Genomic DNA, 27,588 nt, shown 5'->3' with positions numbered 1-27,588 from the left:
TAAGGGTTTTTTGTTTTTGGTTTTTTTTTTTTTTTTTTTTTGAGACGGAGTCCTGCTCCGTCGCCCAGGCTGGAGTGCAGTGGCCGGATCTCAGCTCACTGCAAGCTCCACCTCCCGGGTTTACGCCATTCTCCGGCCTCAGCCTCCCGAGTAGCTGGGACTACAGGCGCCCGCCAACTCGCCCGGCTAGTCTTTTGTATTTTTTAGTAGAGACATGGTTTCACCGTATTAGTCAGGATGGTCTCGATCTCCTGACCTCGTGATCCGCCCGTCTCGGCCTCCCAAAGTGCTGGGATTGCAGGCTTGAGCCACCGCACCCAGCCCTGCAATTTTTTTGAAAAAAGAGCTTCTGCATTCTTTGTTATGGCTGCACCACATTCTCTTATATAGATGAACAATAATTTAACCAATTCCCTACAGATGGATCTTTATGCTGTCTTCTTTTTTTTTCTTTGTTTCTTTTGCAGTTATAACCACTGTAAGAATAATTTTGTAAAGAATTATTTCTGTAAATATATGGGTAAGACAAATATGTAGAACTAATACTGTTGAGTCAAAAATACATGCATTTGTAATCTTTTTTTTTTTTTTTTTTTTTGACAGAGTTTCACTCTTGTTGCCCAGGCTGGAGTGCAGTGGTGCGATCTCAGCTCACTGCAACCTCTGCCTCCCGAGTTCAAGCGATTGTCCTGCCTAAGCCTTCTGAGTAGCTGGGATTACAGGTGCCCACCACCATGCCCAGCTAATTTTTGTATTTTTAGCAGAGACAGGGTTTCGCCATGTTGGCCAGGGTGGTCTCGAACTCTTGACTTCAGGTGATCTGTCTGCCTCAGCCTCCCAAAGTGCTGGGATTACAGGCATCAGCCACTGTGCTCTGCCAGCATTTGTAATCTCTTTTTTTTTTTTTTTTTTTTTTGAGATGGAGTCTCGCTCTGTCGCCCAGGCTGGAGTGCAGTGGTGCAATCTCGGCTCACTGCAAGCTCTGCCTCCCAGTTTCACCCCATTCTCCTGCCTCAGTCTCCCAAGTAGCTGGGACTACAGATGCCCGCCAACACGCCCAGCTAATTTTTTGTATTTTTAGTAGAGACGGGGTTTCACCATGTTAGCCAGGATGGTCTCAATCTCCTGACCTCATGATCCGCCTGTCTCAGCCTCCTAAAGTGCTGGGATTACAGGCATGAGCCATCATGCCTGGTCGCATTTGTAATCTTGATTAATATTTCCAAACTGCCCTCCGTGGATGGTTAAGCAATTTACACTGCCACCAGCAATGCATGAAAGTACTTATTTGACCACAATCTTCCTCATAGAGTGTGTTACCCAGTTTTCTTTTAGTTTTCCTAATTTCCTAGGTTAAAAAAATACTATCCTGTAACTCATCTTTCTTGCATTTTGAGTAAAACTCACTAATTCATTGCAACAAATGTTTGCTGAGTACCTATTATGTACCAGACATCATGCTAGGTATAGGGGATATGCAAAAGTATATCCGAGGGTCTCCTTGCATATCCCCTGTACCTAGAATGGTCCCTGCTCTCATGGAGATTACATTTCAGGAAGGACACTGGAACAGTAAACAAACAAGGAAATACAGTTTGTCTGGTGGTGATTAAGAGCTTGGAATAGGTGAAGCAGGGACAAGGTCTGCTCAGCAAGCAGCTGAGGGGGTAGGGAGAAGGGTGAGGAGAAGAAACATTTTCCTATGTTTAAGAGACCTTTATATTTCCTTTCCTACAAAATGTCTTTTCATCATTACTCAAAAGAAGATACACAAGTGGCCAACACACTCATGAAAAAATGCTCATCATCACTAATCATCAAAGAGATGCAAATCAAAACCACCATGAGACACTATCTCACACCGGTCAGAATGACTTTTGTTAAAAAGTCAAAAACTAACAGATGTTGGTGAGGCTGCAGAGAAAACAGACACTTATATACTGTTGGTGAGAATGTAAATTAATTCAGCAACTGTGGAAAGCAGCTTGGAAATTTCTCAAAGAAATAGGAGTTGAGGCTGGGTGCTGTGGCTCACACCTGTAATCTCAGCACTTTGGGAGGCCCAGGCAGGCAGATTAAAAATACACAAATTAGCTGGGCATAGTGGCACACGACTGTAATCCCAGCTACTCTGAAGATGAGGTATGAAAATCACTTGAACTCGGGAGGCAGAGGTTTCAGTGACCCAAGATTGCATCACTGTACTCCAGCCTGGGTGGCAGAGTAAGACTCGGTCTCAAAATAAAATAAAATAAAAAAAGAAGAGTTGAAATACCATTCAACCTAGCAATCCCATTACTGGGTATGTACCCAAAGGAAAATAAATTGTTCTACCAAAAGGACACATGCACCCATATGTTCATCACAGCACTATTCACAATAGCAAAGACACGAAACCAACTTAGGTGTCCACGAGTGGTGAAATGGAGAAAGAAAATGTGGTACATACACACCATAGAATGCTATGTAGTGATAAAAAAGAATGAAATCATGTCGTTTGCAGCAACATGGATGCAGTTGGAGGTCATGATCTTAAGTGAATTAACATAGGAACAGAAAATCAAATACCATGTGTTCTCACTTATAAATGAGAGCTAAACATTAGGTACAAATGGACATAAAGATGGTAACAATAGACATTGGGGACTACTAGAGGGTGGGGAGGGGTGAAAACCTACAACAATGCTCGCTGCCTGGGTCATGGGCTCAGTCATACCCCAAACCTCAGCACCACACAATATACCCAGGTAGGAAACCTGCACATGTCCCCCCGGTACTAAAATAAAAGTTGTAAAAGAAAAAACAAAACAAGGTCTTTTCATGTCCTTTGCCCATTTTTCTTTTGGGTTATGGTTCTTTTTGTTACTGAATTGTGAAAATTATTTATTTGATATTTACGTATCAGGGGATTTTGATACCCTGTCATTCATATCATCTTTTGTCAATAATCACCCAACTTCTCCTAATAATGATGGGCACATATATTAAAATGTTTAATTTGGTTTGACAGTTTAAAAAATTGTATCAGCTTTTAAGCTAAAGGAGAACACAGAAAATAATACATATTCTTAGTCAGAACTCTTGGTCTAAGCAGCATAGAGGCCATACCATAAATGCAGATAGTTTCTATATATTTCAGTTATTAAAATACATAATTGGTTAAAAGGCAAAAATTGTAATTTCAAAGTCTTTTTTACACAAATATTTGTTCATATGTTTTACCTAGAAAATTTTCCTTCCTTTCTCTCTTTTCTCTTTCTCTCTGTCTTTCTTCTTTCAGACGGAGTCTTGCTCTGTCACCTAGGCTGGAGTATAGTGGCGCAATCTCGGCTCACTGCAACCTCCGCCTCCTGGGTTCAAGCGATTTTCCTGCCTCAGCCTCCCGAGTAGCTGGGATTACAGGCATTGGCCACCATGCCCGGCTAATTTTGTGTTTTTAGTAGAGACAGGGTTTCAGCATTTTGGTCAGGCTGGTCTCAAGCTCCTGACCTCAGGTGATCCACTCGCCTTGGCCTCCCAAAGTGCTGGGATTACAGGCGTGAGCCACCTCGCCCGGCCCTCACTGCTTTATTTCTGTAATTACAGTTGAGATTTATTTTGGCATTACTACATGCCAAACCCTGTGCACCTCATACACACACGAACCTATTTATCCTCACAATGGCTCTAAGAAGTAGATATTATTATGCCTGTCTTACATGTGTATGTGTATATATGTATATGTGTACATATACACACATATTTAAGAATTTGAAGAATAAATATTGGCAGGATATACATTCACTTCTTTCTTTCTCTCTTTTCTCTTTCTCTCTTTCTTTCTACTTTCAGATGGAGTCTTGCTCTGTCACCCAGGCTGGAGTATAGTGGCACAATCTCGGCTCACTGCAACCTCCGCCTCCTGGATTCAAGTGATTCTCCTGCCTCAGCCTCCTGAGTTGCTGGGATTACAGGTGCCTACCACCATATCCAGCTAATTTTTGTATTTTTAGTAAGACAGAGTTTTGCCATGTTGGCCAGGCTGGTCTTGAACTCCCGACCTTAGGTGATCCGCCTGCCTCGGCCTGCCAAAGTGCTGGGATTATAGGCGTGAACCACTGTGCCTGGCCACTACCAGGACATCTTACTTTGGCTAAGGTAAGTCAAGACGTTGCTGAAACCATACAAATGAAAAGTTGGTCAAAGCTAACCATTTTAATCTAAATGTATACCACTCTATAAACCATCAATGTACATCACTGTTTCAAATTTTAAAAGTTTTACAAATTTCCCAAAGAGTTGAGCAAAGAGTGAGAAAGCATGCAACGAGATAAACCAGCAACCAGATAAACACAAGAAATATGACGTTATTTTAAACAATTTCAAACATATGTGATTCTTACCTGATTTCATTTCCAAAAGTGTATTGTTATCAATTTCATGGTTAGCTTTTCCAGGCTGAGGCACTCGTAGTGGTATGATCTGAGGGACACACACTGAACCAGCCGTCATTTTCTCTCCTTACATACAGAAAAAAATAAATTCCACTGTGCACTTAGAGCTGTACACAAAAGTTGAAGAAAAGCACTTATTTTAAATGCAGCAAAACTAGTTAAAATGAAAGAGAATACTGTTAACAAGGCACTACAAATATTATTCCCTTTTTAATTGAAATAATAATTACATTTCGGCTGTATTTGCTGTTGAAGTCTCGTGTGGGGTTTTGATTATCTAAATATTACCTCACTTCCGAGAAAGGAGCATGAATGAATGAGACGGGGGAAAGAAGTTACTTTAAAAGGGTAAATTAAATGAGTAAGGAAAACAGAGACTATCACTAATGCTCTTACTTGAGTTCCCTCCAAATCATTCTCGCCTTTTCCTGCCTTTGGTGTGTGTCACCTCTCTTGGCTTCAGGGCAAGTCGTCATACAAGAGGAACCGAAGTAACTGTGTGTGTACCACAAAATGTTAGTTAGAGCTAACTTTTTTGGGAAAGCTCCAGGTTCACAGCCTTGCCACCGTCACCAGAGCAGTTCTAGTATTTGAAAGCTGCAAAGACACTTTAGAAGGACTGCAGAGTATTAGTTGTTAGTGAAAAGGAAGTTTGCAAGAATATAAACAGTGACTAATAAACACAAGCCTCCCATTCCATCTACTGCATTTATAAATCCTGGTATTAATAATTAACTACCAGTATGAAAGCCTTACTGGTCTTTTTGGAGGTGAGGGTGGGGAAGAAGGTTGTCATAATTTTTAATGCACGGAAGGTTTCAGGGGGAAAAAAGCTCACCTTAACACAGCAACCATTTACATCTCTGTATTGCCTTTTCAAATTTCATTAAGAATCCACAGATTTTGCTCAATTATAATCTACATATTCATTCCATTTTTATAGTCTACTTCTTGCATTCTTGCATTCTCATTGTATTAGTTTTCCATGTACTTATTTATCCATTTGGGGCTGGCCTTAGGCTATTTCTAGTTTCTTTTTAGTTTTGCCTGTTGCTGTTCTTTTTTTTTTGAGACGGAGTCTCTCTCTGTCGTCCAGGCTGGAGTGCAGGGACGCGATCTCGACTCACTGCAAGCTCCGCCTCCCGGGTTCACGCCATTCTCCTGCCTCCGCCTCACGAGTAGCTGGGACTACAGGCGCCCGCCACCACGCCCGGTTAATTTTTTTGTGTGTGTGTATTTTTAGTATAGGCGAGGTTTCACCGTGCTAGCCAGGATGGTCTCGATCTCCTGACCTCGTGATCCACCCGCCTCGGCTTCCCGAAGTGTTGGGATTACAGGCGTGAGCCACCGTGCCTGGCCGCCTGTTGCAGTTCTAATAATGCTGATCTGAACATCTCTGCAGTTTGAGCTTTGTCACAGACTGTATTCTCAAAACTGGGGTAACTAAATTTAAGGGGTGAACTTAATGCCTCGTTGGATAGTTCCGGATCGAGGGCCAAGAATATAAACTGCAGATACTGACAACACAGCAATAGCTCCTACAGGAGTGTAGCTGGACTTGAGACTTGCCTATAGTCGCATTTCCATTCAAGTGAAAAGCAGATAAAATAAAAATAGTTGAAAAATTAATTCTAAATAAAAAATATGTAAGAGAGGAGGTAATTCGCGAGCATCAACTAGCAGCTGCCCTTACGAAGCTGGGGTGGCCAGTGGGCCCCACGCAAAGGGAATCAAGAAAAAGGCGGATCCGCCAGGCCCAAATGGCAACGTGCAGTCAACAGGATCCCCAGAACCCTCAACTCTCCCAAAGTGGACCATACCCTCGCAACCCGGATCCGGAACCCCGTTTGGTTGTCCCCGCCCATCAGGGGCTGCCAAGGACACCTGCATCCTTTCGGCTGGAGTAAGGCAAGCTATTCCCCTCCTCTAGCCGCCCTCCTCTTCCTCTAACCGGGGGACCCGGGATCGGGACCCCTAATGCATCTCTGCCGCTCCCAACCCAGTCGCCGGCCTCTCACCGCCTCTTGCCTCCTCCTTCGCAGCCGCCCGGGTTACCACAGACGCTGCGAGCCGCGCCCCGCCCACTGGGAGCTGGACAGATGATTGGCGGAAACGCAGCTTCTTAGCAACTAGCCCCGCCCCCGCCGCGCCGCAGGGAGCCTAGTACCTGCCTTGAGCTCCTTTCCCAGGGCTTTCCCATGGGCATCTAAGAATATCCCTTTACAGAGTTGCAAAGTGCTAAAAGTTGGCTTCCCAATTCAGAATGAAGGAACCAAGCTTGTGCGTCCGATGGGCATTGACATTCTGAAAAACAAGGATAAGAAGCTGTAGTGGCGCCTGTAAGTGGGCCGGAGCAGGCGCGACTTGGCCACCTCCCGCCGAAAGGCAAGGAAGGACCGCTGCGACACGAGGAAGAAAGTCCCTCGTCCTCCGCTAAGCGCTATCCTCCACTGGTTCCCAGGGTTCTCCCACTTGCTACCCGGCCGTTCCGTGCATCTTTCTCCCTAGGCGTCAGGAACTGCTTCCTCATGGCGGAGGTGAAGGTGAAGGTGCAGCCGCCGGACGCGGATCCGGTCGAAATAGAAAACAGGTAAACCAGTGAGGCTCCGGCTTGGGACTCCATCAGGCGGCCAGCATTTGGGCAGTCGGACCCGTTCTCCCGGATCCCTCGGGAGTGGCCGGAGCAGGTTGGGTAGGCACGTGGGAAGACGATTGCGAGGTTCTGGATCCACTTATTCCCTCCCATCCTGGGAGGGCAGAACTCAAGAAGTTCAAAATGGGCTTGACAGCTTGCAACTTTGTGTCGTTGACTGGCTTTGCCCTGATACTTTTGGGGAAGTTGTGATGATGCGCTGCCTTCCTACTTTGACGTGATCAGTGCTTTGAGAGGAGACCCTCGGCTTTCCTTCCCTTTAGAACACTTGTGAATGCATGTTCTGATCCAGGATCGCTCTTGTCACGAAGGGAACGTCTATGTCAAAACGTTTAGGCGGAGTTAGGGCGCAGTTGGTGATTACGAAGCAACATTAAGTCAGGTAGTTTCAGTACAGTATTGAACTCAAGACTTTTAGGACACCCAAAGCCTCTGCCAGTTTTATTTTTATTTGTTTATTTGTTTGTTTGTTTTTGAGACGGAGTCTCGCTCTGTCGCCAGGCTGGAGTGCAGTGGCAGGATCTCGGCTCACTGTAAGCTCCGCCTCCCTGCAACCTCCGCCTCCTGGGTTCAAGCGATTCCCCTGCCTCAGCCTCCCGAGTAGCTGGGACTACAGGCGCGCGCCACCACGCCCAGCTAATTGTTTGTAGTTTAGTAGAGACGGGGTTTCACCATGTTGTCCAGGATGGTCTCGATCTCCTTACCTCGTGATCCGCCCGCCTCGGCCTCCCAAAGTGCTAGGATTACAGGCGTGAGCCACCACCTTTTTTATTTTTTACCGAGGCACTGCCACTCTTAGATTATCATGTACTTTTAAAAGACCTAACCTTCTCAAACTGTTAGGAATAATTACATTTGTTGATGTTGACTAGGTGAAGATTTTGACCTACTTTGTTTGGTAGATATAATTCCCAAAACAGGCCCCATTTTGGTGAATTGTCATAAATTTTGGCTTCCCACCAGAAACGTCTGCATTTGCCTCCTGCTTGCAGATTTATGGCTTAACTTTGTCATACTTATTACACCTGAGAAAATTGAAGTCTCAGCTTTAATATTATTTCTGTGATTTCATTAGACTTTTGCTCTAATTTAAAGTTATTAGTGAGGAAAAGAAATATTCTTCTTAAATAACAATAATACTGTAATCATGTATTTAGAAATCATCTTCTTCAGTGTCTAAAATGCTTTGATCCAAAACCATCGCAGAAACCCAGTTTGTCTTCCAAATGTGAAAAAGGCACAATTTCAAACTCTTCTACTTGTGTTTTTACCCCTACTGTCTCTTGAAACAGGTAACCATGAAGGATAACATTAATACCCTTGTTTCTAGGATTATAGAATTATGTCACCAGTTCCCTCATGGAATCACAGACCAAGTAATTCAGAATGAAATGCCTCATATAGAGGCCCAGCAGCGGGCAGTAGCCATCAATAGGTTGTTGTCTATGGTAAGGTGAATTTAACTATTTTGCATAATTACTGATATGCTGATTATCATTGGTTTTTATTATGTAGTTGTGATGGTTAATTTCATGTCAACTTGACTAAGATACAGGATTCCTAGATATCTAGTTAAACATTTTATTGGAGTGTCTGTGAGGGTGTTTCTGGAAGAGGTTAGCATTTTGAATTGGTGAACCCAGTAAAGTAGATGTGGGTCCAGTGTGGTTGAGCATCATCCAATCCATTCAGGGCCTAAATAGAACAAAGTGGCAGAAGAAGACTGAATTCACTCTTTGAATTCAATCTTGATCTGGGCTATGGATCTTGTGCCCTCAGCACTCCTGGTTCTCAGACCTTCAGACTTGGACTGGCATCTACACCCTGAGCTCCCTGCTCTAAGCCCTTTGATCTCCAACACTAACTTTCCTGGGTCTCCAGCTAGCAGAGGGCAGATTATGGGACTCCTCAGCCTCCATAATCACAGAGCAAATACCTTCTGAGGAATCTTTCAAGAGAGAGATGTATCCTATTAGTTCTGTTTCTCTGGAGAACCCTAATACAGCAGTCATAAAACGAGAAAGTATGTTAGGTTTGACTGATAAGACTCTAAACAAGGAAATAGCTCAAACTGCCTGAATTGAAAAAAGAAATAATTATGCGTTATAAGACAAATGAAATAAATGTATTATGTTATAACTGTTGTATTATTAATTGCCACTGCCGCACATAGGTCTAGTCTGTTCTCACCTTCTGTTCACTTCCTACTACTGGTGTTGGGCCATTTCTTATAAAATATACCACCCCCTTCCAACCCCCGATTTTTCTATGAGTTGTCACAGAGCCCAGTCATCAGGGTTTCATTCTCCACATTGTCACTGAGCATTTCAGGAAGCAAGAATGAGTCCAGTTGAATGAAGAATGCTGGGCCTTGGGGAGGAAGTGCAGCCTTAGCCCCCAGTGACATCGCAATGGAATATATCGTTGAAGCCATTCTCTAACTGTCCAGAAACAAACAACAAGCAAGACTGTCTAAAAACCCCCTAGTGGTGCCCGATGCTCTAAATCTCTCCTTACATTCCCTCATCATTAAAACATACTTTTCCTGAGAGCATTTCAGTTTGGCTTTAGTAGCAGTTAGGTTAAAGAGTTCTACGCCAAGGCATCATCTGAATGACTGATTTTTTTTTTTTTTTTTTTGAAACGGAGTCTCACTCTGTCGCCCAGGCTGGAGTGCAGTGGCCGGATCTCAGCTCACTGCAAGCTCCGCCTCCCGGGTTTACGCCATTCTCCTGCCTCAGCCTCCCAAGTAGCTGGGACTATAGGCGCCCGCCATCTCGCCCGGCTAGTTTTTTGTATTTTTTAGTAGAGACGGGGTTTCACCGTGTTCGCCAGGATGGTCTCGATCTCCTGACCTTGTGATCCGCCCGTCTCGGCCTCCTAAAGTGCTGGGATTACAGGCATGAGCCACCGCGCCCGGCCTGACTGATTTGTTTTTTAAGTCCCCTAGCCTTGTTGGATTTCCAAGGGCTCTGGATGTGGAGATTTGGGGTCAGATGAATCTTTTCTTAAACCTTTCCCATCAATTTTCTAGCTCAGGAGTTTGCAAACTTTTTCTATAAAGTGCCAGAGAGTATATGTTGTAGGCTTTGTGAGCCATATATTTTCTTTCACAACTATGTCATTTTAGCAAGAAGCAGCCGTGGATGATGATATGTAAACAAATGGCTACAGCCATGTTCCAGCAAAACTTTAGTTATGAAAACAAGCTGTGGGGCAGATTGCTGACCCCTGTTCTAGCCCAAGGACAAAGGAATGTTGCTGATTTCTAGTTATTTCACTGTGGTGAAGGTCTTCAGCTTTAGGAAGCATAGAGGAAGGGATTCTGGGAGGTTGTAGCAGTGGAAAAATTCCTTTTTTTCCTCTGATCGCCCTTTCAGCTCTTTCCTTCTGACTGAAAATCATCTTCAGCACCTCTGTTTTACCACCTCTGCCACCACCCACCCACTGCGAGTCCTATTGGCTATAGGTTGTATGTAGGCAGTAGTAGAGCTATCAAAGGATATTAAGAAAGGAAGTGATAATTAATAAATCATGTAGTGTTTCTGATTTTAGCTCTTAAAAACAGTTCTTAAATTTGCTCTTCACACTCCCTCCATTTCTGTCCCTGGTACCGCCCTATGTTCAGGCTCATGGCTTTTACCTCGACAGTTGCAGTAGCATCTTAACTGGCTTCCATGACTCCATCAGTCTCAGAGAAGCCAGCCTGAATTGGGGTAACAGTTGTGAGCCACTGCCCCTTGCCCCTGATCCGTCTTAAATGCAGGTCTGACCAAGGCACTCTACCGCCTACAATTTGTTTATACTGGAGATTCAGACTCCTGGGTTTACCACACTGAGTCCCTGCATTGCTCACCAGCCTCATCTCCACCACTGTACCTCACAAGTTAGGTTTCAGGAGGAGCAGACTGTTTTTGGTTTCCTGCCACATCATGCTGTTTCACGCCTCGGGACTCATGTTGTTCCCCCTGCTTAGATGGTTCTTCTTACTCTTTACAGATGCCTACTCTTAATTCTTTTTTATTTTTTTTTTTTTGAGACGGAGTCTCGCTCTGCCGCCCAGGCTGGAGTGCTGTGGCCGGATCTCAGCTCACTGCAAGCTCCGCCTCCCGGGTTCACGCCATTCTCCTGCCTCAGCCTCCCGAGTAGCTGCGACTACAGGCACCCGCCACCTCGCCCGGCTAATTTTTTTGTATTTTTTAGTAGAGACGGGGTTTCACCGTGTTAGCCAGGATGTACTCTTAATTCTTTAAGACTCAGCTCTGCCATTGTCTCCAGGAAGTCACTGAACTCCCCCCTACCCCCAGGATGGACCACAGCCTGTTCTCCAAGTACCCAACCTGAGAGTTCAGGGTGGCTTTACTTACCTCTGTCTTAATGCCATCCAGATGGGTACTGAAGTCAGCTGTGTGTTTCTCTTTTAGAATTCATGTTGTTCCCCCAAACACCTATCATAACACCTGGCACAGTACAAGTGTTCAGTAAATTTTCATAAGCTGGATAAATGACCAAATAGAGCCTCTGGATTGGGCCTTGTAGTCCTACTTTGCCACTTCATGGGGTCAGGGAACAGAGGGAGTGTGTCACCGTTCATTCAGTATATAAATCCATTTCCAAGTCATGAGTGTCTGTTTTAAAACAAGGGAATGGGCCGGGCACAGTGGCTCATACCAGTAATCACAGCACTGTGGGAGGCTGAGGCAGGCAGATCACTTGAGGCCAGGAGTTCGAGACCAGCCTGGCCAACATGGCATAATCCTGTATCTACTAAAAGACAAAAATCAGCCTGGCCTGGTGGCATACACCTGTAATCCTAGCTACTTGGGAGGCTGAGGCACGAGAATCGCATGAACCCAGGAGGTGGAGGTTGCAGTGAGCCAAGATCGTGCCACGGCACACCAGCCTGGGTGACAGAGTAAGACTCTGTCTCTAAATAAATAAATAAATAAAACAAGGGAATGGCCTTTCTCTCAACTATGGCTTTCCAGTGCTTCCAGAGCCTAGTGCTATAACTATCTGGGTTCTCTTAAGTTCGGACCCAAGGAAATTCAGGAGCATGACAGACATACTTTATTTTACTTCTGATTTGCTATATAAAAACAATACTACTTTAGTCCTTTTATTCATTGGCTGACATCAGTAAATGTCACTATGAGCTTTTTTGGATTTTTTTTTTTTTCAATGTGGAGTCTTGCTGTGTCACCCAGGCTGGAGTGTAGTGGTGCGGTCTCAGCACCACTGTAATCCCAAGTAGCTGGGATTACAGGCACTTGCGACTGCACCGGGCTAATTTTTGTATTTTTAGTAGAGACAGGGTTTCACCATGTTAGCCAGGCTGATCTCAAACTCCTGACCTCAAATGATCCACCCGCCTCAGTCTCCCAAAGTGCTGGGATTACAGGTGTGAGCCACCATGCCCAGCCATTAACTTTATAAGTTTTATTTTTCACTGTGCAACAGAATATGCCTACTTAGTCTTTATTTAAACTTTTATTTATATAAATTATATTTTACTGTATTTTATATATGTAATTTGGATTTATTTGATTTTAAATATAGATTTTTATTCTCAAGCTGCTTTTTAAAAATTCTTTATGCATTGGTCATATAACCAAGCCAAGATCTAGCATACAGGAAATTGTTAGTATTGATATTTTGAAAGATTTTGAGATTAAAGAGCAGGTTTTGAAAAATTAAGAATGTTGCCGGGTGCGGTGGCCCAAGCCTGTAATCCCAGCACTTTGGGAGGCCAAGACGGGCGGATCTTGAGGTCAGGAGATCGAGACCATCCTGGCTAACACGGTGAAACCCCGTCTCTACTAAAAAATACAAAAAACTAGCCGGGTGAGGTGGTGGGCGCTTGTAGTTCCAGCTACTCGGGAGGCTGAGGCAGGAGAATGGCGTAAACCCAGGAGGCGGAGCTTGCAGTGAGCTGAGATCTGGCCACTGCACCCCAGCCTGGGTGACAGAGCCAGACTCCGTCTCAAAAAAAAAAAAAAGAAAATTAAGAATGCTAAATAGTGTATCAACATTTGTCATTTGACATATCTCCAAAATAATTGATTCCTGTTTACTACTGTCTTAAAAACTAGGGTCAGTTGGATCTCTTAAGAAGCAATACAGGCCTTTTATATAGAATAAAGGACTCTCAGAATGCTGGGTAAGTACTAGTTTTTTTAATTTTAAGAAAATTTTTATTATTGCAAAAGTAATGTATGTGTTGGGAATAAAACTAATACAAAATTACATAAACCTGTCCTGTGTATCATCCCCACCTCCTATGATATATTCCATTTCCCAGAGGTAACTACTCTTAATAATTTAGTATATATCCTTTCTTCTAGCTATATATAAATACACATAGATGATTATATATTTATATATAATCTTTTTTTTTTTTTTTTTGAGACGGAGTCTCGCTCTGCCGCCCAGGCTGGAGTGCAGTGGCCGGATCTCAGCTCACTGCAAGCTCCGCCTCCCGGGTTCACGCCATTCTCCCGCCTCAGCCTCCCAAGTAGCCGGGACCACAGGTGCCTGCCACCGCGCCCAGCTAGTTTTTTTGTATTTTTTAGTAGAGACGGGGTTTCACCATGTTAGCCAGGATGGTCTCGATCTCCTGACCTTGTGATCCGCCCGTCTCAGCCTCCCAAAGTGCTGGGATTACAGGCTTGAGCCACCGCGCCCGGCCTCTTTTTTTTTTTTTTTAACAAAAATGGAATCATGCTATCCATTCTGTTTTGCAACTTGTTTTTTTCACTTACTGTATCTTGGACATCTTTTCATGTTGGTACACACAGCTCTGTCTCATTCTTTTTAAGGTAAGCCTTTCTTTTGGTAAATATGTCACTATGGTGACCTTGTCTGTTAATTTTAAGTAGCGATGTAGATTATTAGATTATCCTATAGTCTTTACCTTATTAATTTTACTTTATTCCCCTGCAGTAAAATGAAGGGGTCAGATAACCAAGAAAAACTAGTATATCAAATCATAGAGGATGCAGGAAATAAAGGTAAGCATGTGAAGGATGAAGCAGAAAAAAACATTGTCTTTGGAGCTAAATATAGGGACCCAGATCTCGGCTTCCCAGGGTAAAGCTCGGTGAACAGAGTATGTTGAGGAAGGGAACAGAACATACAAATATAACATGCATGTGCTTGAAGGACACCCAAGAGTAAGGCCATTGCTGCCTTGAAAGAGATAAGAACTAGAGGGCTGTGGCCAGGGATGGATAAAGACTTCTGAATTCTGAGTCACATGAATGTATTATCTATTCAAAATAAATCAAATTTAAGTTTTTTTTTTTTTATAAATCTGTACCTTCTAGCTCTATGACCATGGACAACTTACTTAAACTTTGTAAGCTTCAGTTTCTTCATCTTACCTATAAATTGTGGATGCTGACACCTCTCGTTTTTGCAAGGACCAAAAGGAAAGCCGGTGTCGTGTAGCAGTGTCTTAATGGATGTCCCTCTGCGCTATAGTTCCTCTTCTACCCCCCTTGAAGAACTGTATCTAGATTGCAATCCTCAATTACAATAATTTAGGATCTATTTGAGTCATTGATAGTAGCTTGAAAAATTGAGATGTAATCTGAAATTATATAACTAATTCTTATATTTATTAAAATTAACATTTTTTAAAATAGTCCTATGAGAAGGCCATTCTGCATATTTTTTTAATCTTCCTGTCTCATTATGCCACTACATTGGGAAGAAAATAAAGCAAAATGGTTACATACATTCCCTTTCCATATATAACACTTATTTCCTTCTTTGAAAAAGAAATCATTGCTTCTCACACAGGGCTTTTAGCAGCCATAAGAACCCTAGGCTTCCTTTTTCCATCTCACAAATACAATGTTGTATAAATAATGGATTACATGCATGCAGACACTCATCTAAAGAGTGTTTTTAGGCCGGGCGCGGTGGCTCAAGCCTGTAATCCCAGCACTTTGGGAGGCCGAGACGGGCGGATCACGAGGTCAGGAGATCGAAACCATCCTGGCTAACACAGTGAAACCCCGTCTCTACTAAAATACAAAAAACCAGCCGGGCGAGGTGGCGGCGCCTGTAGTCCCAGCTACTCGGGAGGCTGAGGCAGGAGAATGGCGTGAACCCAGGAGGCGGAGCTTGCAGTGAGCTGAGATCCGGCCACTGCACTGCAGCCTGGGTGACAGAGCGAGACTCCGTCTCAAAAAAAAAAAAAAAAAAGAGTGTTTTTGGCCCACTTGAGGATGGCAGTTGACCTTGACCCAAATTTAAGTTTGTATTTCACATTTACAATCTAAAATGAAAATATCAGAAAACAGAATTAAGGGTATGGATGATATAAGTTAGTTCTGTTGCATCCATGATTTTCCTTTCCATTATAAAAATGCTCCTTTTCATATTTTTGTTCTTGTTTTGTCTTTTTGAGACAGATTCTCGCTCTGTTGCCCAGACTGGAGCTGCAACGCCAGTGAGCCTCTTGGCTCACTGCCAACGCTCCCGCCTCCCGGGTTCAAATGAAAAAAAGAAAAAAAAAAAAAAAAAAAATTTTCTCTGCGCCTCAGGTCCTGCCCAAGGTAGCTAGGGAGCTACAGCGTGCCACACCACCAGGCCCCGGGGGACTAATCTACTTGACTCTTGATTCATTATTGCGGATTATTTTATTTTCTTTTTTGTTTTTGAGACAGAGTCTGGCCTCTGTCGCCCAGGCGCTGGGTCTGCCAGTGGCTGGATCTCGGTGCTCACTGCCAACGCTCCGCCAGCTCCGCCCCCCGGGTTTACACCATTCTCCTGCCTTAGCCTCCCGAGTAACTGGGACTACAGGCGCTGCCACGTCGCCCGGCTAGTTTTTTTGTATTTTTTTAGTAGAGACGGGGTTTCACCGTGTTAGCCAGGATGGTCTCGATCTCCTGACCTCGTGATCCACCCGTCTCGGCCTCCCAAAGTGCTGGGATTACAGGCTTGAGCCACCACGCCCGGCTATTTTTGTATTTTTAATAGGGACAGAGTTTCACCATGTTGGCCAGGCTGGTCTCAAACTCCTGAGCTCAAGTGATACACCTGCCTCGGCCTCCCTAATTGCTGGGATTACAGGCATGAGCCAGCGTGCCCGGCCCTTTCCATAAAATTTTTAAAAGTGTGCCACACTGGGATTCCAAGAAATTTCTGGTTAGAAATTATAAATCATTATAATAAATCTTATAAAGCATTAGACTTATTTATTGTTTGGCATACTTTTGCTACTTTAGCCAAGGTTCTTACCTCTAAGTCATTTCATTTTTACTGTTAGCTTTATACTGCTAGCTTTGGAATGAGACACGAGTTAGAGGAATAAAATTAAAAATCCATGAAAACATAGCTCAACTTATTTTACTTTACTTTCTCATAGGAATATGGAGCAGAGATATCCGCTATAAAAGTAATTTGCCATTAACAGAAATCAACAAAATCCTGAAGAATTTGGAAAGTAAAAAGCTTATCAAAGCTGTTAAGTCTGTGGCAGTGAGTAGTCATTTCCTCAAATATCCACTTATATATGTTGCTTCAAGCTTTAATTCTTGAAGTTATGTCATGATTTAGAACAGCTGGTACAAAAAGACTTAAAAATTTAGCTCATGTTGGATTGGTTTGGAGATACTGCTTACACTTGTCCCTACAGAGTTAGTTCTTGGTGTCTCACCCACTCAAAGATCTAAAACTACTTTACTGTCTTCAGTGAAAAATCTTTGGAACTGTGAACATTTTTCCTAGATTTTGTGGTGTGTAAGATAATTTACTTTGGCCGGGCGCGGTGGCTCAAGCCTGTAATCCCAGCACTTTGGGAGGCCGAGACGGGCGGATCACGAGTTCAGGAGATCGAGACTATCCTGGCTAACACAGTGAAACCTCGTCTCTACTAAAATACAAAAAACTAGCCAGGCGAGGTGGCGGGCGCCTGTAGTCCCAGCTACTCGGGAGGCTGAGGCAGGAGAATGGCGTGAACCCGGGAGGCAGAGCTTGCAGTGAGCTGAGATCCGGCCACTGTACTCCAGCCCGGGCGACAGAGCCAGACTCCGTCCCAAAAAAAAAAAAAAAAAAAGATAATTTACTTTATCCCAACATATTAACTTTCTCATTCAACAAAGAGTATTTTCTGTGTGCCAGATACTGTTCTGAGTGCTTGGGATACGTTAATGAACAAGTCGTAGAAAGATCCCTGCCTTGGGGGAGCTTCTCTTCTGGTAACACGTGTGTTTTTCCTGCTCCTCATCCTGTCCCACCCCTGCTCCAGAGCTGGCTCCCTCAGGGACATCTGCCCCTAATCTCACTGATTTAGACATCAGAGGAGCTGAGATTCCCCTAGAATAAAGTTTGCTTCAATACACATTTCATAAGAATTAAAGCTATAATTCAAATTTTATAATTTCCAAGCTGTTAAGTCTGTGGCAGTGAGTAGACCTTTCCTCAAGTATCCACTTACATATGTTGCTTCAAGTTTTTATTTTTGAATAAAACAAGAATTATAAGAACTGTAACATCAGTTATAAGAATTTGATGCTTATTAGTGATTTTATTTATCAAATATTTATGCTGTACCACTTCTCTCATTTAGAATAACATTTCCCGGCCGGGCGCGGTGGCTCAAGCCTGTAATCCCAGCACTTTGGGAGGCCGAGACGGGCGGATCACGAGGTCAGGAGATCGGGACCATCCTGGCTAACACGGTGAAACCCCGTCTCTACTAAAACTACAAAAAAAACTAGCCGGGCGACGTGGCGGCGCCTGTAGTCCCAGCTACCCGGGAGGCTGAGACAGCAGAATGGCGTGAACCCGGGAGGCGGAGCTTGCAGTGAGCTGAGATCCGGCCACTGCACTCCAGCCTGGGGGACAGAGCGAGACTCCGTCTCAAAAAAAAAAAAAAAAAATTTCCCTTCCACGTTGTTTAATGGATAATTTCAAATATATATAAAGGTAGAAAAAATCATATAATAAATCCCTGTGTATCCATCACCTAGCCTCATTTTGCCAGTCTTCCTTCTACATCTTTATGTTCAATAACAGCTTTGCTGAAATATAATTCATCATTCATACCACAGAGTCCATTCATCCTTTTAAAGTGTAAAATCTTTGGATTTACAGTCACTGGTTTTTACTATAATCTTAGAGTTGTGCAACTATCACCGCTGTCCTAATTTTAGAACATTTTCGTCATCCCCAAATGTGACCACTAGTATTTATTTCCCGGCCTCTCTTTCCACAGTCCCTAACAACGAATAGTTTATTTTCTGTCTTTATTATAGATTTGCCTATTCTGGACAGTTCCTATAAATGGAATAATAGAATATGTAGTCTTTTATGTATGACTACTTTGACTTAGCATGATGTTTTCAAGGTTTATCCATATTGTACTTCATTCCTTCTTATTGCCAATTAAAATTCCATTGTACAGATGTATATCACCTTTTGTTCATTCATCCCTTGCTTAACTTCCGTGTCCTTTTAAGGGTTAAAATAATCTTAGATCTAAGTGTAAAGTGCAAAACTATAAAACTTTTAGAAGAAAACACAGAAAATCTACATGACCTTGGCTTTATTAATGAATTGTTGGACTACAACTCCAATAGTAGTCTATGAAAGAAAATGTTGATAAGTTGGAGTTTATCAAAATTTTTTGAAAACCTCGGCTTTGCAAGACATTGCTAAGAGAATGAAAAGACAAGTTACATACTAAAAGATATTTGCAAATCACATATTTGATAAAGCACTTGTCTCCAAAATATACAAAGAACTCCCAAAATTCAACAATAAGAAAACAACACTTTGGGAGCCCAAGGCAGGTGGATCAGCTGAGGTCAGGAGTTCAAGACCAGCCTGACCAACATGGTGAAACCCTGTCTCTACTAAAAATACAAAATTATCCAGGCGTGGTGGCACATGTCTGTAATCCCAGCTACTTGGGAGGCTGAGGCAGGAGAATTGCTTGAACCCGGGAGGCAGAGGTTGCAGTGAGCCGAGATTGCACCACTGCACTCCAGCCTGGGCAACAAAAGCGAAACTCCTTCTCAAAACAAACAAACACACAAAAAACAAAGAAAACAAATAATCTAACTAAAAATGAGCAAAAGATCTGAACCTCACCAAAGAAGATACATAGATGGCAGATAAGCATATGAAAAGATGCTCTACATTATTTTTCATTAGAGAACTGCAAATTAAAATAAAATTTAGTGTAGTAAGATGCCCCTACACACCTATTAGAATAGCTAAAACCTAAAAATTGGTAATACCATATGCTGACAAGATACAAACCAAGACGAACACTCATACATTGCTAAGAATGCAAAATGGTACAGCCCCTTTGTAAAAAAGCTGGGCAGTTTTTTACAAAACTAAACACAGTTTTACCACATCGTCCAAAGGTCAAGCTCTTAAGTATTTACCCAACTGATTTGAAAACTTATGTCCACAAACTACATGAATATTTATAGCAGCTTTATTTGCAGTCAGCAGCTTTATTCATAATCAAAAGCAACCAGGTATTGTTCAATAGGTGAATGGATAAACAAACCAGAATATTATTTAGTTATAAAAAGAAATAAGCTATCATGAAAAGAGATGAGTAAATCTTAAATGCATATTGCTAAGTAAAAGAAGCCAGTCCAAAAAGGCTACATACCGTATGATTACAACTATATGACATACTGGAAAAGCAAAACTATACAGACTAAAAAGATCAGGGGTGAGGGCAGGGATGGTAGGGAAAGCTGAATAGGTGAAGCATGAGAAATATTTTTAGGGTGGTGAAATTATTTTGTATGACAGAAGCATTAACCAAATTAACCCAAGCTTTGCTGTCCAAAGTTTTTATTAGGGTTTCATTAAACAGGCATGATTGATTGAATCCTTGGTCATGTGAGTGAATTCAATCTCCAGCTCCTCTCCCCTCCCAAGAGATTGGACTGATGTCACATGGCCCAAAGCCCCAACCCTCTAATCATGTGGTTGGTCTTTCCAGCATGGACACCTCCTATCCTGAAACGATTTAGGGTCCTATCAGGAGTCACTTTGTTAGCATAAACCCAGGTGTGATCTAAGGGATTCACCATGAATAACAAGGCCTATTGGGAAATTCCAAAGATGTAGAAGTTACTTCCTAGAAAAAAAGACATCGTCTAGCCAAATTTTTTTTTTTTTTTTTTTTTTTTTTTTTTTTATTAGACATGGTCTGGCTCTGTCACCCAGACTGGAGTGCAGCAGCACGATCATAGGTCACTGCAGCATCAACCTTCTGGGCTTAAGCCATCCTCCCACCACAGCCTTCCAAGTAGCTGGGACTATAGGCACATGCCACCATGCTCAGCTAATTTTTGTATTTTTGTAGAGACAGCGTTTTACTATGTTGTCCAGGCCTATCTTGAACTCCTAGACTTAAATATCTACTCACCTCAGACTCCCAAAGCGCTGGGATTACAGGCATAAGCCACCATGCCTGGCCCAAATTCTTCATGTTTACAACCCAGTGAAATTTGGGTTACTCAGTGTTGGAGTGAGCAGTTACAGACAAACAAGGGAAGTTAGAATGATCCATGTAGCAATGGATTAGACTTGAAAACATCAGTATGGACTCTTGTGTAATTTAATATAAATAATATAGATGGTTAATTTAGAAATATTGAGTATAGCTATATGTATATATACAAGGGTTAATATGCACACATAAATCTTGTGCTGCCAACTGAGAAGGCCTAGAAGTGATGACATCCCAATGGCAATGAACACATCTAGAGCCCAAGTCTTGGTTTCTAATACTATCATGCAATAAAATGAACATACTGAAAATGCTCCTGATGCTGGGCACAGTGGTTCATGCCTGTAATGCCAGCACTTTGGGAGGCCAACGCAGGTGGATCACCTGAAGTCAGGAATGAGACCAGCTTGGCTAACATGGTGAAACCCCATTTCTACTAAAAATACAAAAAATTGGCTGGGCATGGTGACGAGCACCTGTAATCCCAGCTACTCGGGAGGCTGAGACAGGAGAATCGCTTGAACCTGGCTGCAGCCTGGGCAATGAGAGCAAAGCTCTGTCTCAAAAAAAAAAAAAAAAAAAAAGGAAATGCTCTTGACATCTTGTAGTGCTAGAAAGTAAGAAAGTGCTAAAATAGCTGGACACGGTGGCTCACGCCTGTAATCCCAGCACTTTGGGAGGCTGAGGGAGGAGGATCACGAGGTCAAGAGATCGAGACCATCCTGGCCAACATGGTAAAACCCCGTCTCTACTAAAAATACAAAAATCAGCTGGGCGTGGTGGCGCATGCATGTAATCCCAGCTACTTGGGAGGCTAAGGCAGGAGAATCACTCGAACCCAGGAAGCAGAGGTTGCAGTGAATGGAGATTGCACTACTGCACTCCAGCCTGGGCGACAGAGCAAGACCCTGTCTCAAAAAAAAAAAAAAGAAAGAAAGTGCTAAAATACACACACACACACACACACACACAATGATGGGAGCATATCAAAGGGATACAGGAACCAAGTGAAAAGCTTCCAATGCCCAAAGCATTCCAAAGCTTCCAATATGGGAATAACAATGAAGTATTTGAATGTAACTCAAAGTATAAGATAAATACTCATGAGTCCATAGTGATAGAAATATGGTGTTTGAGAAATTGTCACAACTAAAAGAAGCCTGGGAGAGATGACTAAATGTAGTATGATGTCCTGGATGGAATCCTGGAGCAGAAAAGGAACATTAGGACTAATGAAATCTGAATAAAGTACGGCATTTAGTTAGTAATGATTTATCAATATTAGTTCATTAATTGTGACAAGTGTACCACACTAATCCAAGACGTTAAAAATAGGGGAGACAGCATGGAGCATATAGGAGCTCTGTGCAATAATTCTGTACGTCTTAAACTGTTCCAAAATATGTGTTTTTCTTTTCGTTTTGGAAATTGTTATAAACACATGAACTGTGCGTGTTCTTTCCTAGGCCTCAAAAAAGAAGGTGTACATGCTCTATAACCTGCAGCCGGACCGGTCTGTGACTGGCGGAGCCTGGTATAGTGACCAGGATTTTGAATCTGAGTTTGTCGAGGTGCTGAACCAACAGTGTTTTAAATTCCTACAATCCAAGGTGAGGTATGATTGAGGAAACATCACCACAAACCCTCTTGTAAAAGTTTTCGTAGAGGATTTTAATCTATCATACTTTATAGGAATTAAAACCTGAAATTGGTAATTTTACTAAACTAAATATGTTCTGCTGTTGGTTTGACTCAGTATAAAGTGTATTCAGAAAACACACCAATATTCTTGCTTAGATTTCTTATGTTTCAATCCTTATAGGCAGAAACTGCACGAGAAAGCAAACAGAACCCAATGATACAAAGAAATAGTTCATTTGCCTCATCACATGAAGTGTGGAAATATATCTGTGAATTGGGAATCAGTAAGGTCAGAACTGAATTTCATCTTATTTTTTAAAACTTATTCTTCATCACATACAATGTATTCCAAACATGTATTTGACCCAGACTGGTTTTTGGGTGACGATAGCTACGAACATTCTGCAGAATCCACTTTGGGAAAATACTGCCCTGTATCTTAAGCAAAGGCAGTCACTGCCATTGGGCATTGTCTGAACTGACACTAAACCTGGGACACTGATGCTTTTTTAATTTTTTTTGGAAATAGGGTCTCATTTTGTTGCCCAGGCTGGTTTTGAATTACTGGATTCAAGTGATCCTCCTGCGTTGGCCTCCCAAAGTGCCACTGTACCCTAGCCTTTTGAAATTCTTTTTTTAAGGACACAGATGCTTTTCACAGTGAAGAAATCAAAGTGGCCATTTGGACATTTCATTTTAATTTCCTGGGCCTCAGATTTCTCATTTATAAAAACTAGGAGCTTGGACTATTTGATGTTTAAAGTGCCTTTCTGCTCAAGCATTTTATAAATCTCCAGTAAATTCCTGCTAAAGAAATGCTACTTTTTTATAAGATTTCTAGATTTTACTTAGGAAGTAAAAATATCAGATTGCAACCTCTGCCTCCCATGTTCAAGCCATTCTCTTGCCTCAGCCTCCCAAGTAGGTGGGATTACAAATGCCCACCACCAAACCTAGCTAATTTTTGTATTTTTAGTAAAGATGGGGTTTTGCCATGTTGGGTAGGCTGGTCTCGAACTCCTGACCTCAGGTGATCCACCTGCCTCAGCCTCCCAAAGTGCTGGGATTACAGGCGTGAGCCACCGCGCCCAGCAACCGTTTAGTGTTTTAACACCCTCCAAGTGGATATCTCCCTGTCCTGTTTGTGTCCTTTCTGATGTATCCCTTTTTTAGGTAGAGTTATCCATGGAGGACATTGAAACCATCCTGAATACACTCATTTATGATGGAAAAGTGGAGATGACGATCATCGCTGCAAAAGAAGGCACAGTTGGCAGTGTAGACGGACACATGAAACTGTACAGGGCAGTCAGTCCAATCATCCCTCCCACAGGTTTGGTCCGGGCACCCTGTGGACTCTGCCCGGTGAGTTACAGTGGCTTCACTTTACACTTGACTGCCCCTGGGTGCAAGTGCCACATTAAGAAACAGAGCAAGCACACCCCAGTTTTCTCAGACTCTTAGGGTTGACCAAGAGCTATTCAAACCTCCATGAAACCTTGATGAACAGACCTTTAATGAACAAAACATTGCTTTACATTTTTTTTTTTTTTTTTTTTTTTTGAGATGGAGTCTCACTCTATCGCCTAGGCTGGAGTGGCACGATCTTGACTCACTGCAACCTCCACCTCCCAGGTTCAAGCGACTCTCTTGCCTCAGCCTCCCGAGCACCTGGGATTGCAGGCGCCTGCCACCATGCCCAACTAATTTTTTGTATTTTTAGCGAAGATGGGGTTTCACCATATTGGCCAGACAGGTCTTGAACTCCTGACCTCAGGTGATCCCCTTGGCCTCCCAAAGTGCTGAGATTACAGGCATGTGCTACCACATCCGGCCTCCTGCTTTACATTCTTTCTTGGAATAAACACATTAAGGATATTTGCGTTTTCTGCTCTTGGCCTTGAAATGGACACTTTTTGATGAGGGCTAATCATTTCACCTAAATAGGGCGGAAAATGAGATTTGTGGAGAACCTTCCTTGGGCCAGGTGTGTCCTTGATGATTTCCATAGGTGGTCTCATTTAATCCTCCTTACATTCTTGAAGCTCGTGGTGTTATTTCCCCTTAAAAGTGAGGGAGCTTAGGCTTAGGAAGACTTAGGGGCCTATAGCTTAGAAGTAACCGGGATTCAAACCCAGAGATCATGTCTTTCCCCTGCAGCATGCCCCAGCACTCCTCCTTCATTCGTTCCCAAATTTTGTAAGTGCCAACTCTATGCTCTAGTCACTAAGGATACAAGAGAAAGTACGAGACACTGTCCCAGTCCTAATGACATTTATAGTCATGAGCCTGTGTGTGTTTTATTTCATTATATCAGCCTTTGTCTATATGCCTAAGCTCTCTATGCCCTGGTTTCAATCTGTAGACAAAAGGCTAACATATAAGGAATTCTATTTTGCACCCTTCACAAAAAGGTAGCTAAACATGAAACATTCGGTTAATCAAAATCAAGTCATTCATATGTATAGGTCTCCCTGCCTGTTTTCCTGTGTTACCTGGTGATGGCCTTTTGCCCAGCAGACAGGTGAGCATGGTCATCTTAATGCCACAGTAAGAGGCCTCTCTACTACTCCTAACTTGATGATCACAAAGCAGGCCCTATTATAGTATGTTCTTTTTTGTTGTTGTTGTTTTTGTTTTTTTTTTTTTGCAGAGATGGAGTCTTGCTCTGTCACCCAAGCTGGAGTGCAGTGGCGTGATCTTGGCTCACTACAACCTCCGCCTCCCGGGTTCAAGCAGTTCTCCTGCCTCACCCTCCCGACTAGCTGGGATTACAGGCGCCTGCCACCACACTTGGCTAATTTTTGTATTCTAAGTAGATACTGATGGGGTTTCACCATGTTGGCCAGGATGGTCTCGATCTCTTGACCTTGTGATCTGCCCACCTTGGCCTCCCAATGTACTGGGATTACAGGCGTGAGGCCCCATGCCCGGCCATAGTATGTTCTTAAATACAGTCCTAATCCCTTTTAGTTTGAAAGTTTTGTTTTTGCCGGGCGCGGTGGCTCAAGCCTATAATCCTAGCACTTTGGGAGGCTGAGACGGGCGGATCATGAGGTCAGGAGATTGAGACCATCCTGGCTAACACAGTGAAACCTCATCTCTACTAAAAAATACAAAAAAAACCTAGGCGGCCTGTAGTCCCAGCTACTCGGGAGGCTGAGACAGGAGAATGCCATAAACCCAGGAGGCGGAGCTTGCAGTGAGCTGAGATCCGGCCACTGCACTCCAGCCTGGGCGACAGAGCGAGACTCCGTCTCCAAAAAAAGAAAGAAAGTTTTGTTTTTAATCTTGGTTTAAATAAGTGGTTGGGTCTTAGATATTTAAAAACTTTAATTTGAATATAATTTTTTTTCTTTTTTAAAGGTTTTTGATGACTGCCATGAAGGTGGTGAGATTTCACCATCTAACTGTATTTACATGACAGAGTGGCTCGAATTTTAATAGAGAGCTATGAACTTAATGGACATTTTGCAAATGAAGTTACTTTGGGAGCAGATTTAATTCATGATGGAACATCAAATCTCCTTGAAAGCAAACTTCATAATAATGGATATAGACTTGCTGCTATGAAAACATATTTTTTTATTTATGAAGACTAAATTTATGTTAGTAAAATAGCCAGTAGAATATGAAAGAAATAAGGTTAGTAGTGAAATTCATTCTTCAAGAAATAAAACACTTTGCAACTCCGGAGGACCACATCTTTCAAGACTCCTGATGGGCCAAGGAAAAAGATGCTAACATACCCATATTTACCAAGTACTATGATAAGGGCTAGAGTATAAAATGTTCTTTTAAAGTTATTTATTAATTCTTCATTGGAAGTTTTTTTCATATCTGGTTCACTACCACCATTTCTGTTTTCTGCTTTCTCAGTGGTTTCATTGAAAAGAAATTAGAAGTGGTTAAAGGCAGGAAGAGCAGAGGAGTGTATGCAAACTTGGGGTATGACTGGGGGAGAGTGGAACATGCCTGTTCCACACACTATTCCTTTTATATCAGAAATGATCTTTTAGGAGACTATGCTACCATACTTACTTCAAACCCAATGACTACTGTCAAGGATATATTTTCAGTACATAAATATTATCATTTTCATCCAAAAGAGAATATTTTCACTGTTCCTTCTTTCTTAAAGTCTTGTGTTTCACTCTGTAACTCAAATGTATTCTTTCTTAGAATTTACCCTAGATTCTTATTTAATGTCTGCAGTAGAATGAATGTTGTGTGTGCCCCCAAAATTCTAATGTTGAAATCTCATTTCCAATGTGATAGTATTTGGAGGTGAGGCCTTTGGGAAGTGATAGGTCAGGAGAGTAAGAGCCCTCATGAATGGGATTAGTGCCCTTATAAAAAGAGACCCAGAGAGCTCCATCACCCCTTCTGCCATGTGAAAGGGAGAAGACAGCCATCTACAAATGAGGAAGTGGGTCCTCACCAGAAAACAAATCTGTAAGCACCTTGATCTTGGACTTCCCAGCCTCCAGAATTGTGAGAAATAAATTTCTTATTGTTGATAAACCAGTCTATGGTATTCTGTTCTAGCACTAACTAAAACTAAAAATACTCCATGCCCTCCATTCACACTTTATTTTGAGGGAGGGGATAACATTCTTTTCTTATTCTGTTTTAGATTTATTTCCCTTCCTTACTCTGTTCTAAAAATCATGGTGAGATATGTCGAAGCAGAAAGCCATAATTGTCCTCAGTTCTTTTTTTTTTTTTTTGAGACGGAGTCTCGCTCTGTGGCCCGGGCTGGAGTGCAGTGGCCGGATCTCAGCTCACTGCAAGCTCCGCCTCCCGGGTTCACGCCATTCTCCTGCCTCAGCCTCCCAAGTAGCTGGGACTACAGGCGCCCGCCACCTTGCCCGGCTAGTTTTCTTTTTTTTGTATTTTTTAGTAGAGACAGGGTTTCACCATGTTAGCCAGGATGGTCTCGATCTCCTGACCTCGTGATCCGCCCGCCTCGGCCTCCCAAAGTGCTGGGATTACAGGCTTGAGCCACCGCGCCCGGCCTGTCCTCAGTTCTAATAGCACTTTCAGTTCTTATCATCAGCCACATAGAAAACACTAGGTTATTTGATGTATTGTTGCACAGAAGTTGACTGTAGGGCTTTTTAGAATTTTAGCTTCATATTTTCACTTTGTAGCTCCAGTTAGAAGTTTCTGTATCCAAGCCAAAAACATGGGACCCAATGGAAAGGAATTCAAGCTCTGCTAGTACTGACGCTTGGGTTCTAACACCAGTTTGGAGATGCTCTAAGTGGACATCAGAAGAATTATTTTAAGATAAATGGTATCAGTAAAATAAAATTGAGCTCAGTAACCAATTTTTGTCCAATACATTCTTTGGCCAGCTGTAC

The 27,588-nt window shown here is 42.6% G+C and overlaps 2 protein-coding genes across 3 annotated transcripts in view; one reads left to right on the top strand and one right to left on the bottom strand.

Moving 5' to 3' along the window:
• Nucleotides 1–6,444, bottom strand: part of DZANK1 (double zinc ribbon and ankyrin repeat domains 1) — an 89,965-nt gene extending 83,521 nt beyond the window's left edge. The window contains exons 1-2 of the mRNA XM_017863708.1: nucleotides 6,254–6,444; nucleotides 4,383–4,499 (exon numbers count right to left, since the gene is read on the bottom strand). Of these exons, the coding sequence (XP_017719197.1) occupies nucleotides 4,383–4,499; nucleotides 6,254–6,323 (187 nt within the window). The 5' untranslated portion in view covers nucleotides 6,324–6,444. The remainder of the gene's footprint in view (nucleotides 1–4,382; nucleotides 4,500–6,253) is intronic.
• An 86-nt stretch (nucleotides 6,445–6,530) lies between these two features.
• POLR3F (RNA polymerase III subunit F) lies at nucleotides 6,531–26,746 on the top strand. 2 transcript variants are annotated; one of them, XM_017863716.1, is made up of 9 exons: nucleotides 6,531–7,023; nucleotides 8,379–8,534; nucleotides 13,179–13,246; nucleotides 14,029–14,096; nucleotides 16,463–16,575; nucleotides 22,048–22,191; nucleotides 22,404–22,511; nucleotides 23,396–23,587; nucleotides 25,589–26,746. In XM_017863716.1, exons 2-9 carry the CDS (start codon nucleotides 8,385–8,387, stop codon nucleotides 25,664–25,666), a joined length of 921 nt encoding a protein of 306 aa, XP_017719205.1. In that variant the 5' UTR covers nucleotides 6,531–7,023; nucleotides 8,379–8,384; the 3' UTR covers nucleotides 25,667–26,746. The 2 variants fall into 2 exon arrangements, with proteins under 2 accessions (XP_017719205.1, XP_017719204.1); XM_017863715.1 differs by having other exon boundaries at nucleotides 6,532–7,023; nucleotides 8,417–8,534.
• Nucleotides 26,747–27,588: the final 842 nt, after the last annotated feature.

This window comes from Rhinopithecus bieti, unplaced genomic scaffold (genome assembly GCF_001698545.2).
Source record: "Rhinopithecus bieti isolate Rb0 unplaced genomic scaffold, ASM169854v2 scaffold_72481, whole genome shotgun sequence".
Classification (NCBI taxonomy): Eukaryota; Metazoa; Chordata; class Mammalia; order Primates; family Cercopithecidae; genus Rhinopithecus; species Rhinopithecus bieti.
Note: the sequence above shows the minus strand (reverse complement) of the source record. Positions and strands in the feature narration are given on the sequence as shown.

Bases quoted from the DNA above. Each gene is read 5' to 3' on its own strand.
- POLR3F (XM_017863715.1), top strand. From the start codon at position 6,962: ATGGCGGAGGTGAAGGTGAAGGTGCAGCCGCCGGACGCGGATCCGGTC. The intron at 13,247-14,028 runs GTAAGTACTAGT...ATTCCCCTGCAG, and splicing joins AAGGACTCTCAGAATGCTGG to TAAAATGAAGGGGTCAGATA. The intron at 14,097-16,462 runs GTAAGCATGTGA...ACTTTCTCATAG, and splicing joins AGAGGATGCAGGAAATAAAG to GAATATGGAGCAGAGATATC.